The sequence below is a fragment of the Alexandromys fortis genome, unplaced genomic scaffold, assembly GCF_014885135.2.
Source record: "Alexandromys fortis isolate MF-2015 unplaced genomic scaffold, M_Fortis_MF-2015_v1.1 scaffold_367, whole genome shotgun sequence".
NCBI classification, from domain to species: Eukaryota; Metazoa; Chordata; class Mammalia; order Rodentia; family Cricetidae; genus Alexandromys; species Alexandromys fortis.
Genome location: NW_026068258.1, coordinates 637723 through 651061, shown reverse-complemented (window position 1 = coordinate 651061; position 13339 = coordinate 637723). Strand labels below are relative to the sequence as shown.

At 41.5% G+C, this 13339-nt stretch overlaps 2 protein-coding genes across 2 annotated transcripts; both read left to right on the top strand.

The window, feature by feature from the left end:
• The first annotated feature begins 4 nt into the window (after nt 1-4).
• On the top strand, nt 5-1943 carry LOC126494338 (immunity-related GTPase family M protein-like). The gene has a single exon (XM_050131622.1). It carries the CDS (start codon nt 5-7, stop codon nt 623-625), a length of 621 nt encoding a protein of 206 aa, XP_049987579.1. The 3' UTR covers nt 626-1943.
• A 2769-nt stretch (nt 1944-4712) lies between these two features.
• LOC126494322 (immunity-related GTPase family M protein 1-like) lies at nt 4713-5685 on the top strand (the record flags this gene model as incomplete). The annotated part of the gene is made up of 1 exon (XM_050131597.1): nt 4713-5685. A coding segment is annotated over one exon (651 nt), but the record flags the coding sequence as incomplete, so codon positions are not given.
• Between the last annotated feature and the right edge of the window lie 7654 nt (nt 5686-13339).

Sequence of the window (13339 nt, the reverse complement as noted above, 5' to 3'; positions counted from 1 at the left end):
GAGCATGGAGAACTACCTGGAGGAGATGGACTTCAGCCAATATGACCTGATCATCATCATCGCTTCTGAGCAGTTCAGTTCGAATCATGTGAAGCTGGCCAAAGCCATGCAGAGCATGAGAAGGAGGTTCTATGTCGTCTGGACAAAGCTGGACAGGGACCTCGACACAAGTGCCCTCCCAGAACCCCAGCTACGGGAGAACATCATAAAGAACATCCAGGAAAACCTCCAGAAGGAGGGGGTGGAGAAGCCCCCCATATTCCTAGTATCCAACTTTAGTCCTGATTCTCACGATTTCCCTAAGCTTAGAGAAACACTGACAGAAGACCTCCATAGCATCAGGTATAATGGTCTCTTCCGAACCCTTTTCCTAGTCTGTGAGGAGATTATTAGTAAGAAAGTGGAATTCGTTAAAGGGATCATAAAGGAGAATAATTTAACGAAACAGTTTAAAATCTCAGATCCAAATAATCTGGAAGAGTGTCAGAAAGTCTTCCAAGAAAACTTTGGTGTTGATGACAAATCTCTCCACCAGGTGGCTCTGAATATGAGTCATCCTCAGGTTATACAGGATCACCAACAAGATGGCCGGACAATGTCTCTGCTGCACTATTTGCCCGTTTGAGCTGTTAACTTTGTCCTTTGCTCTTTTGCCTCAACACACAGGCAACAGGCACGTGTACTTGATGAAGTTGCTGAGAAAACCAAGATAATTTTGCATAAAATCTTGAAGGACACTCTCCTTCCTTAGGAAGGGCAGGCTAACCAAGGTTCTCTCCCTAGCTTTCTACCCGACATCTACCCCCAGTTGAATTTAAATGCCATATGGGTATCAAGTTCCTTGAGGCTAATAGGCCGTCTTTCTTGAATGGCGTCCCCCTCAGCAAACAGCAACATGGGTTTTGCTTTTTGCCATTTGTTTAATTTTATTTTAACTGAACTGTCTGGGATCCCAATAAAGGAGACATTTCCTTTTTCAAATTACGCAGAATTTCACGTCTGACACATGGTCACCTTGGCACCTATGACTAATATAGTTCCTCTTAGAGGCCTCTTAATTTTTGCTTCTGTCTTTCCCCTCTTTTCTTCCCTCTCGTGGGAGGTGGAGCATCCTTTGGGAATGAGGAAGAGCTTGTTCCTGCCCACTGTCTGAAAACATGGCTAGTAGAGGCCTGTTCTCTGACCTGTCCACCGATGTGTAAAGAGAGGGGATTTAATTCTGTACCACTGGTCACGGGATGCACAAAGCGCTGACTGGAAGACTTCTAGGTCCCCACACGACCCCCAGTGGTGTCAAGGATGTCATGGCCCCTCATACTCAAGACACCCACAGTTTCCTATTGCATCTGACTTCTTCATCCATCCCTAATTCTTTAGGTCAAACCCCTCTCCAGACACATGGACCCTTCTCCCTTCCTCACGGAGCTTTCCCATTTTGCTCAGTTGTGTGAGTGTTTGTGTTTATTTAAGACAGATGCTTCTCCGTGTGCTGTTACATCCCCTTTTCTCAGTCCCCCTCTCAAAGGATGTCAGAGAGCTGTTGTAGGGCCCAGCTCAGCCATTCAAACAATAGATCCAAGTTCCAGTTAACCTAAAGCAATACCTGGTATGGGGAAAGATCACAAACTGAGACCACTCAGGCACCATCCAGTTATGGACCATCAAAGCACAAAAGAAATATCTAATGTTCCAACCATTGTAGACGTAGATTCCAACATCACCAGATGTCCCCTAAACCAGCACACACCCATCCCTTTTTACCAAGACACCCGTAGACAAATGTCAGCCAATCAGGGGTCCTGAACCTTAGGAATCCCCTCACCTCAACCTCTGCTATGTTAAGAACCCCACCCAAGTTGGTTTTTTTATGACTCACTGTCCTGTCAGATGGGTGGAGGGTCCAAGCTGGAGCCGGAATAAACGCTCTTTGCTTTTTCATATGAGTGTGGACTCTGTGGTTGTTTGGGGGACCCTGTGATCTAGGAATAACACCCAGCTCTGTGCCCTCCACTTCTTTCATTTCAGAACACTAAATACTTTCCTCCTTTCAGCCATTACCAAGGTCACATCCCCGCATGCCTGCTTCCATGCCACTTGTGCCGGGAAGGGGTTATTTTTGCCTGGTAGTTTGCCAGTACAGCCGATGATAGATAAAAGACAGTCATCATAATAGGAGCATAGGGCAGCTGATCACATTATGTATTCAGTCGGGCAGCAGAGAGGGAGAGAGAGAAAGAGAGAGAGAGAGAAAAAGAGAGAGAGAGAGAAAGAGAGACACTCCTCTTTGGCTCATGTTCTTTTTTTCACTCAGCTGAAGGCCTCAGTCCATAGAACAATACCATCCACGTTCAGAGTGGGTCTTGCAACCACAGTGAACCAAGTTTAGAAATTCTCTCACAGAAATTTATAGTTATTCTAGGTCCTGCCAATTTGACATTCAATATTAACTTTATAGGTACAGTGATAATGAAAGACCCCCGGTGTAGGGAGACTCTCACTCAAGTCTCGTGATAACATGACACCCCCAGTAGCTCACGAGAGACTGTCCCTGATGCAATCACATGAGGTTTATTGACAGGACAGGAGCTAGTGCACTGGGACCGAGATTCAAAACCCACGGAGGGGAGGAGTTCGACCCTGAGTAGCTGGGAGAAGGGGTATTTAAGGGAAGAAACCATAACCCATTAATACAATGGGGGTAGGGAGGGTGTCATTGAAAAATTCTGAAAATACCAGTGATAATAAAAAGGGGGTCATTTTTTCTCAAAATTATTCTCAAGATTACAATCTAACTTTGTCTTCACGTAGTTCCTGAAATAGAGTCACTGACCTGGCTAATCTAGATTTTTGGCTCTTCTCTTCCTGCTAGAAGGGTCTGTATTTATCCAGGTCTTCCAATAGCAAAGGGGTATATTGGAGTTTTATTGGTTAATACTGGGAAGCCCCGCGGATGGAGGCTCAAGGGCACTGGATGCAGAAGGAACTGCACACAGTCCTGACTGGGCAATCTTTTCATATGGTGATTTTTCAGTATTCATATAATTTAGCTGGGTGAGGTGAATCCCACTCCTGGTCATAGCTCTTGGGAAGAGGGACAGAAGATTCAGTTCAAAGTTACACAGTGAGTTTTATACCAGCACGGGCTTTAGTAGACAGTGATTTACATTTTAAGATGTATACTATTTATGAGTCTATAATAGTGGGCTAGTGAGGGGGCTGAATGTGTAAAAGTGATCACTAGCTGAGCTTGAGCTCCATTACCCCATGGGAGAAGGAGAGAACTGTCAGCCGCAAGGGTCCTCTAACTTACCTGTGCGTCTGGCACACCTTCAACACAAGAAATCAATAAATGCAACAACGGAAATATGCTCTGTAAAATAGCAGGTTGCGCTATGGCATTTTCACATGCGGATGAGGAGAGCCTTCATTATCGTCCTCGGCTGTGTCAAAATTCCTGACAGATACAGGTTAAGAGAGAAGGGCTTGTTTTGGCTCCTGGTCAGAGAGGGTATAGCCCAGCAGGGCGGGTAACGTGTGGCCACAGGGGTGTGAGCCAGGAGGGCCTGTTCCTCATCCCCCTGGACCTTTGTCTGAGCCATGTGCCCAGGATCAAACCAGAGACACTAGAGGCATAAATTGAGCTGCACCCTCAAATATGGAAGCCTGGGCCATTGGAACTCCAGGCTGAATTCTGATGGGCTGGCTCTAGGCAATGCCTTGCCAGGGTCTGAGCAGTGGTTTCTGCAGCAGTTCACAGGAAGCCTCTCCAGGACTCCTGCTGGTATTGAGTCCCAGGAGTGAGAAAAGTAACTACTCCAGTAATCTGCAGAGAACTAGGGACCTAGGAAGTTGTCCACAATTCACCAAGCCTGATGCTTTGGGGACTCAGGAGGAGGTGTCAGCCTGCCCTATGTGGAGCCTGCAGCCAGCTCCTTGGGCTGACATAGTGTGGCTAGCAGAGCTGTGCTGCAGGCATTACAGTCCTTCCTGGAAGATGAGCAAGGGAGGAAGAGGATGCTTCCACTGGGAAAACAGAGAGCAAAAACCAGTACCAAAGACTTAAGGGTGCCTGAGAAGCCCCTTCCACAGACGAGAGCCCTGGATATCTAGGGTGCACATCTGGGCACAATTCTAGTCCTTTCACAGGACCCAAGAGTAAGTCTGGCAGGGACCTCTCTCTCTCTCTCTCTCTCTCTCTCTCTCTCTCTCTCTCTCTCTCTCTCTCTCTCTCTCCTTCCCTCCCTCCCTCTCTCCCTCCCTTCTTTCCTTCTTTCCTTCCTTTCTCAAGGCAGGGTTTCTTTTTGTAGTTCTGGCTACCCTGAAACTTACATATAGACTTGGCTGGCCTCGAATTCTCAGAGACCTGCCTGTCTCCGCCTCCTGAGTCCTGGGATTAAAGGCATGCTCTGCCACCACCACCATCTTGCTGGTAGAGAGACCCTTAAAGGACAGAGGAAGTACGTGAGACTGAAAGGAAATTTCTCAAATATGTGGCGTTGAGTTTCAAATGATTTTAGTTTCATACACACAAACAAGAAAACAAAATTTCAAGGGTAAGAGCCACATCAATCACTCATAACTATGGAATTGCACACGCCTGAACCAGCTAGGGCTTTCAGCTGAGAACTGTGGGATAAGGTGTATGCTGCTGTCTAGCGTCTTGAGATTTGGTGTGGTTCTGAGAAGTGGTTGGAGTCCTGTCTGCACACTGATATGTCCCAGCGTCCACTCCAGAAGGCGAAAACTCTAGTGTTTTCTTGTGCCTTGCATGGGTTTATGTATTCCACATCATTCATCTTTTTGTATTCCTAGTATTCAACTTTAGTCCTTCTTTTCATGACTTCCTGAACCTTAGAGACAAACTGAGAAGAGACCACTTCAACATCAGGTACGCAGATTTCTTAGAGACTCTTTCTGGAATCTGTGACAGGAGCATCAGTGAGAAGGCGTTGTTCCTGAAGAATAGCATGCTCACAAGACCCCAGGAGACAGCCGTGAGCCGTATGTGTGATACTGCTGACCTCCAGGAGAGTTTTGAAAACTACCAGAAGCTCTTTGGTGTGGATGATGGGTCTCTTCAGCAGGTGGCCCAGAGGACAGGGACACTGCAGATGGGCTGCATGTCCATGAAGTTCCAGGAGTTGCACACGAAGGACTGGAGGCTGAGACTCATGATGAGTTTTCCCGTGTGCATGTTCCTCAAGTGTCTTGAAGTCTCGTGGTGGTACGGCTTGTGGAACTTTTTCACTCGTGGCTTAAGACTCTGGAGACAGCTCCTCATCGTTGAAATACTTGCGCAGAACGCCAAGACTGTTTGGAGGAGTGTCCTAAAGGATAATACCCATCTTACTGAAGTCCTTTGAGGAGGGTCTAACTAAACCTCAAGTGAAATTCAGGCAGCCTCAGGGTCTTCTTTTTGCTTAAGAACCTAGCTATTTTCTAGAAATGAAGAACAATAGCAACATGTTGTAATAAGTCTTAATATCGTTAGAGGAGGTAAGAAAATCGCTCATCTTCCCACAGGCAACTCTAATACCCCGTTCCTTGGAAGAGCAAGTGTCCACCAAGATCATCAGCCACACTTTCCTAGCTCAGCACTTAGCACTGATGCTTCCAGTTTCATTTTCCTGCACGTGTCCATCAGATGGTGTTCCTCCTAAACTATTAAAGTTGTCTTCATCAAAACTGCTTCATTCTTATTTATATCTCTCCCTAGATAACCTAGTGGTGACTCAACTGGCCCAAGATGCTCTTATAGACTTGGAGGGTGGAGAGGGAGGTGGAAACAGTCCCTGAAATTCTACTGTGTGTTTGGGCAGTGTTGCACATGGGAGCACATGTGTGTGGTTGCATGCACACCACAACATGTGGAGTCCATGTTCACTTTCTACCTTATAGGTTCTGGAGACTTAATTCAAGTGCTCAGGCTTGGTGGCAATCACCTTAATCTGCTGAGCCCTATCGGTGGCCTGCCGAAGATGTCTTTGTGTCTGGACAAACATGTGATCAGTGTTCAAAGAGATCACAAGGGTGCTGAGTCAGCCCTGTGTCAGAACAGGGAAGAGTGGCTTCCAAAAGGCCTAGACAACAAAATCTGTGTATATTTCCTGTGTTATAACAAAATCTCTGAGTTTAGGCAATATAAAAGAAAATCAGGTTTATTAACTCGTAGTTCTGGAACATGAGGAACTCATCATCAAGTTGGCCTCTGGTGAGGTCATCACAAGGGCAGGAGCTCATGTAGAAGAGAATAGAGCACAAAAGATCCAGATGCCAGGCTCCTTTTGTCCTTCAAAGGCCCATTCTTTTTTTTTTTTTTCCAAAGGCCCATTCTTAAGGGAAACATCTGAATCCTATAGCTTTGTCTCTTCCTAAATCGATAACACTATGACCTAAATATCTCCTACGAGGTCACACCTGAGCATGTGTGTGTGTGTGTGTGTGTGTGTGTGTGTGAGTGAGAGTGAGAGAGAGAGAGAAACAGAGATACACACACACACACACACACACAGAGAGAGAGAGAGAGAGAGAGAGAGAGAGAGAGAAAGAGAAAGAGAGAGACAAAGACAGAGACAGAGACAGAGACAGAGACAGAGACAGAGACAGAGAGTGTGTTTCATGCGGGTGGAGGCTGCAACAGCACATCAGGGCTTAGCACAACTGATTCCATGATGGAAGTACCATTCAGGTCCTAAAACTCAGCAAGTAGACAGCACCACCTGACAAAATAAACAAAGACTTAATCCATCAAAGTCATAGTTCTGGCAAATTCTCTAAATGTATTGACCTTGATGTTTGGATTCTGTCGTTCCGTTTCTAGATAATTATGCTTTCTTTTTAGAGACAGGGTTTCTGTGTGTAACAGCCCTGCCTGTCTTTGTAGACCAGCTGGCCTTGAACCCAGAGATCCACCTGCCTCTGCCTCCCAAATGCTGCGATTAAAGGCGTGTGTCATATGCTCATTCTGGCTTAATATTCCTATTAACTAAAGTATGTCAACCCACAATACAGTTTTTGTGCTTAAAAACTCATCCTGAGAGAGGCTCCATGTGGGCATCTAGCAATAAGGACACTCCATACAGCTGGCTTCAATTAGTTTCAGCAGTTCTGAATGATGGGCCACAATTACTGTGGAAATGTTATTTGTGAGGAGAGGCAAAAATTTTAAAACAATGGGGAAAAGCAAAAGGACTTGAGACTTCCCAAGATCAAATTCTTGGTGAAGGCACTTATGCTGGTGCACAGGCCTAAGCACTTTACTACGAACAAATCTTGTCTCTATACCACAAAGCAGCGTTAAATGCAAGAGGACAGCATTCAAGAATCAAGAAAATGGATTGAATCATATACCAGGGTTAAACAGGACCAGAGAGAATCCTTTAGTGACTTTTTACAAAGATTAACCAAGGCTGTACAAATAGAGGTAACAGACCTAGATGCTAGATGAGTACTTATTGAATCTCTGGTTTTGAAAATGCCAACTTAGAATGCAAAAGATACTTGGGCTTTTAGAGGTTAGATCAGCACCAATGGATCCATGGATCCTGCACACAATGAACATTGAGACATTTGACTATAATATTGAATCCTGTGCAGGAGAAGCAATTTCCAAATGTATGTGGAAACATCAAAATGACAAAAATTTTCTACATTCTTTTTTTTTTCCAGGACAAAGTTTCTCTGTAGCTCTTGGAGTCTGTCCTGGAGCTAGCTCTGTAGACCAGGCTGGCCTAAAACTCACAGAGATTTGCCTGCCTCTGCCTCCAGAGTGTTGGGATTTAAGGCATGCATCTCCACTGCCTGGCTGCTAAACATTTTAATTGTGGTAGAATAGGATATCTGAGAAAGGATTGTAGACAAGGAATTCTTAGAAATAATGTCTCCTATGGGAATGGCAAAAATAAAAGGCATCAACCTTCTGGATTATGTAGAAGTTGTGGCAAAGGTTGACATTGGGCCAATGAATGTAGATCAACAAGACAGACAAGGCAACCTGATATCATTGGGAAACTCCTTAGGGGAGTGGGCTCTCACAGACTCCCATGTCAAAAGTGGTTCAGTAATTCTCAGTCACTGTGGAGGACATGTCTCACCAGGAAAATTAAAAAATCCAGTGCCTTCTGAAAATATCCATACTGTTCCAGGAAGGAATAAATATGGAGGATGAATCAAAAATTTCAATAGGAATATATATATATATATATATATATATATATATATATATATATTCTTACAGACTTCTACAAATGATCAAAGACCAAAGCTAAGAGTGTGTATAGTGGCATTGTAATTGTGGGTTTGATAGGACGTGAGTATCATTACTCCAGAATATGGCAACCAAACTGACTTCTTCAAGAAGCAGATATTCATTTCCTAGGAATTGGAACCCTATCTCAAGTAAGACAAAGCATGAGATGGGTTGAATGCATAGGGTCAGAAGGACAAAGAGGAAGGCTGAAATCATATGTGGCTAATATTTTAGTGAAAGTATGGGGTCGTTACCTGCTGCAACAATGGAATGCCCAGATTAACATTCCTGCAGCCCCAGAAACTCATATTTCTGGGAAGGATATTATAAGGTACAATACACAAAGGTTATCAGTCATTCAGGTTATACAAGAACACAAAACAACTAGCAAAACTTAAGAGGTGCCAACACACCTCCATTTAAAATGGTTAATTGAGAAACCAATATTGGTTAAACAGTAGCCTTTGACAGAAGACAAATTGTAGCCTGTAGAAGAGTGGTATAGGAGCAAAAAATGCTCACCATACTGAAGAACCAACCAGCCCTTGGAATTCTCCTGTATTTGTTGTTAAAAGAAAATCTGGTAAACGGAGAATGGTGACAGATCTAAGAGCTGTCAACAAGGTAATTCAACCTATGGGTCCTCTACAATCTGGAATTTCTCTGCCTTCTCTATTATTAAAAGGATGGCCTCTTATAGTTATTGAGTTATTAAAAGATTGTTTCTTCACTATACCTTTACAAGAAAAGGACAGAGAAAAATTTGCCTTCACAATGCCTACTTATAATGACTCTTAGCCTACTAGGAGATACCAGTGGACTATCCTCCCACAGGGAAATCTCAATAGCCCCACCCTATGCCAATACTTTGTAAGTCATCCCTTGGAAATAATATGTAAACAATTTCCTAAATCTATAATTTACCATTACATGAATGGCATTTTGCTCTCTGACTCAAACTTTAGGAAGAATGCTTGATGAAGTAAAGAAAGATTTGCCAAAATGGGGATTACAAATTGCTCCTGAAAAAACACAGAGAGGAGATTCTGTCAATTACCTGGGTTATAAAATACGCTTACAGAAAATTAGAACACAAAAGGCACAATTAGGAGAGCCTGGCTGAGGACTCTTAGTGACTTTCAAAGGTTGTTAGGAGACATTTCCAGTCTATGACCTGCTGTTGGAATAACATCTGATCTAATAGTTAATTTAAACACAACCTTAGATGGTGACAAAGACTTCAGTAGTCCCAGGGAATTAAGAGCTGAACCTGAAAAGGAATTAATTGTCATTGAAGAAAAATCATAGGAGGCATTATGTGGAGAGGATGAATCCAAATCTTTATTGCATTTTAGTCATATTGTCTTTCAAAAATTTTCTCTACAGGAATTTTAATGCATAGGGAAGATATCATCTTAGAATGGATTTTTTTATTACCACATAAACCAAGTAAAAAATTAAAAATTTATGTGGAAAAAGTCTCTGAAATAAACGTAAAAGGAAAATTGAGACTTTTTCAACAAGCAAGAATAGACCCAGTAGAGATTATAGCGCCTTTTACTACTGATGAATTTAAAAATTATGGGAAGACAATGAACCTTGGCAAAGAGCTTGTACTAATTTTTTTAGGAGAGATTAAAAGCAATTAACCCAAAAGTGATAGAAATAACCTTATAAAGAGAACTACTTAGATCCTTCCCCACATTGTATGGGACACACCATAAGTGGAGCCTGTACATGCTATACTGATGGCAAATAAATCAGGAAAGGCAGGTTACAAATTTAAGTAAGGTGTAACAAATCCCTTACAATTCTGCCTAAAAGGCAGAATTATGTGCTATCCTCATGGTACTAAGGGATTTTAAAGAACCTCTCAATATGCTTACTGATTCATAATATGCAGAGAGAATTTCTTTTTTATTAAAACTGCTGGATTTATACCAGATGGCACAGAATTGACTTCATTATTTCTACAGGTTCACAGAATAATCAGGAATAGGCTTTGTCCCATATACATAAGACACACCTGATCCCAAAAGGGTCTGCCAAATCCAATAGCACAAGGAAATGTAGAAATTGAATGATTATTGATTGTAAGTGTGTTGAAGGCCTCAGAAATTCATAATAAACATCATGTCAATAGCAAAGGTTTAAAGAAAGATTTTTCTATTACATAGCAACAAGCTAAGGAGATTATAAAGAGATGTTTTACTTGTGCTTTTTATAACTAAACATCACTATCTACAGGTAGTAACCAAAAGGGTACTCAAAGGAATGAAATCTGGCAGATAAATGTGTTCCCCTTTGCAGATTTTGAAATACCACACTATTGACACTTATTCAGGTTTTCAATGGGCAACTGCATTGAGCTCAGAAAGGCTGATTCAGTAATCATGCATTTATTAGAAGTTGTGGACATCATAAGTATACCTGCTCAAATAAAGACAGATAATGGTCCAGTATCTGTCTCTAAGCAAGTGAAGCAGTTTTTCTTATTATAATATAAAGTATATTATAAGTATACCAAACAATCCTACAGGTCAGGCAATTATAGAAAGGTCAAATCAAAGTATAAAGTATATGTTAAAAAAAACAGAAAGGGAGCTGGGCGGTGGTGGCTCACGCCTTTAATCCCAGCACTTGGGAGGCAGAGGCAGGCTGATCTCTGTGAGTTCGAGACCAGCCTGGTCTACAAGAGCTAGTTCCAGGACAGGCTCCAAAACCACAGAGAAACCCTGTCTCGAAAAAAAAACAACAAAAAACAAACAAACAAACAAACAAAAAAACAGAACGGGATGGAAAATACCACCAGAAATAGATTACATAATGTTTTATTAACATTGAATTTTCTTAAAGCTAATGAGAAAGGAATAACAGCAGCAGAGAGACACTGGATAATAGAAAAATCTTCTGAATTAAATCAGCTGGTACATTTCAAGGATGTTTTGACCTCATAATGGAAACCAGGAGATATACTACTCTGGGGAAGGGTTTTCATTTTTCTTTCCACAGGAGAAGAAAAGCTATGGATACTATCAAAGTTAATAAAGACTTGGTTTGAAAAAGAGAAACCTCTTGAGAAATAGAAATGATGGCTCATCCACAGAGGTGACAACCACACAGATGGTAAGGAAGCCTCATAGGGGATGGGGCAGTGTTCTGTTCTTGACTTTGCAGCAAAATACTCATTTTCAAAAAGTCAAGAGACCCTGGACATCTATATGTCTAAAGAGGAAAAGATAACTATCCTGATAGGATCACCAAGTAAAGAGAATTATGACTTATGAGGACAGGTCATCTGAGGGTAAGAATCACTGAATATATATATAAAATAGTCATGACTCGCTTGAAAAATCAAAGCTGGTTTTAGAGTTGGACAACAGCTCTGTCCTTCTCTAGATCCAAGCATGTTGTCAAAAAAAAAAATCCATAGTTTCTGTCTCATGTAGGAACCATCTGGTGTGGGACAGAAAGAAGAAAGAATTTCAAAAGATGGGGCCCCACAACAATGACTCACCTAGTTGATATGACATCATGTTGCTCATAGTGCTGCTATAAGAACTGTTTTGGGTACCATTTGCTCACAATCGTTCCAACTTGGTTAGCTGAAATGGTGCATTTTTTTTTTTTACCAGAACTCCAAATAGTATCCTCAGAAAAACCACACTGAACACTCAGAGACTATTTGCAATTTTACCAGACAGTAATCTTGAAACTTAACCATCATTTTACTTTCACAGGATCACATAGAAAGAACATCACCCCCATAACAACTTGAAGTAATTCTAGAAGACAACATCCCCTGTCCCAATAAAGTTTTTCCTCACAGTTAGAGACATCAATTAGGGGTTGATTATAATTGATATAGGGTTGAGGGCTGGGGTGGAAATTATGTAGGATTATATCAAAGAGATTATATCAGGAATCTCTTTGAAAAAAGAGGGAGGGACTGGAGAGATGACTCAGTGGTTGAGAGCACTGACTGCTCTTCCAGAGATTCTGAGTTCAATTCCCAGTAACCACAAGGTTACTGACCACCACCTGTAATGAGATCTGGCACTCTCTTCTGGCCTGCAGGCATACATGCAGACAGAACACTGTATACATAATAAATAAATATAAAAAAAAGAAAAAAGAGGGAAATTGGAATGGGATAATAGATTAGTGTGAGCTCACTCACACTAATAATAATAGTGAGTAATAGAGTGAATACATGTGAGCTGTTATTTATAGGCAATATACATTGGTATAGATTCTTGTATATTGATAAAAATTTAAATTATATTGAATATGTACCTATTTTTGTCTACAATATTTGTGTACCTAGGCAAAGCTATTTTGTCATATTGTATGCATGCAAACTTCTACCTTTGCTTAAGACATTTTGTATATTGGTACAATTTTAGGATTTGTCATATTGCAATATACATTTCAACCTCTGATCATATACTTATACATTATTTACATTTTGAGATCATTGTTCTCATTTGTTTTACATTTGTTTAAAGGTTGTTTATATTCTAATATGAATAATAAGTTATATAGGTATTAAGAATTATAGGTCTATAGTCATCCATGTTTGTCATACTTATAGTTAGACTAATACATAGAGATTGTATTCCACATAGATAGGTAATCTTCAACCACTTCAAAGAGCTGTAGAATATGGTATTTTAATAACACAGGGTTCTGTTGATTTGAGACAATTGCTCCTGGCAGCACTGATCTATTTCCGAGAGAATGTTGAACACTGAAGACACTCCAGTTGGAGCTTGTATTCTTCTTGGCAAAACTGGCCTTTTGGCAAGAAGCTGTCCATGCATTGACCACTGACGGAATGCATGATTTCCAGACAGGACAAGCAGGATACAAGAAAAAAAGACTGTCAAAATTTGCCAAGACAGAGTAAGATGATTTTGAAAGTTTTCGTGCCTCTGAAAATGGTCTGTCACTTACTCTAGGCTTCATCCAAAGTTGGTTGCTCCAAGGTTGCAAATGAGACTTTGGGTGATTGCCCAGCTAACCAGTTGTCCCTGTCATTTGTTGCACATTTTGGAAGTTGCTTGATTGCACTTCCTGTTTACTCAAGTA

What these genes read in the sequence shown, in the direction of transcription:
- LOC126494338 (XM_050131622.1), top strand. Translation starts at nt 5, where the DNA reads ATGGAGAACTACCTGGAGGAGATGGACTTCAGCCAATATGACCTGATC.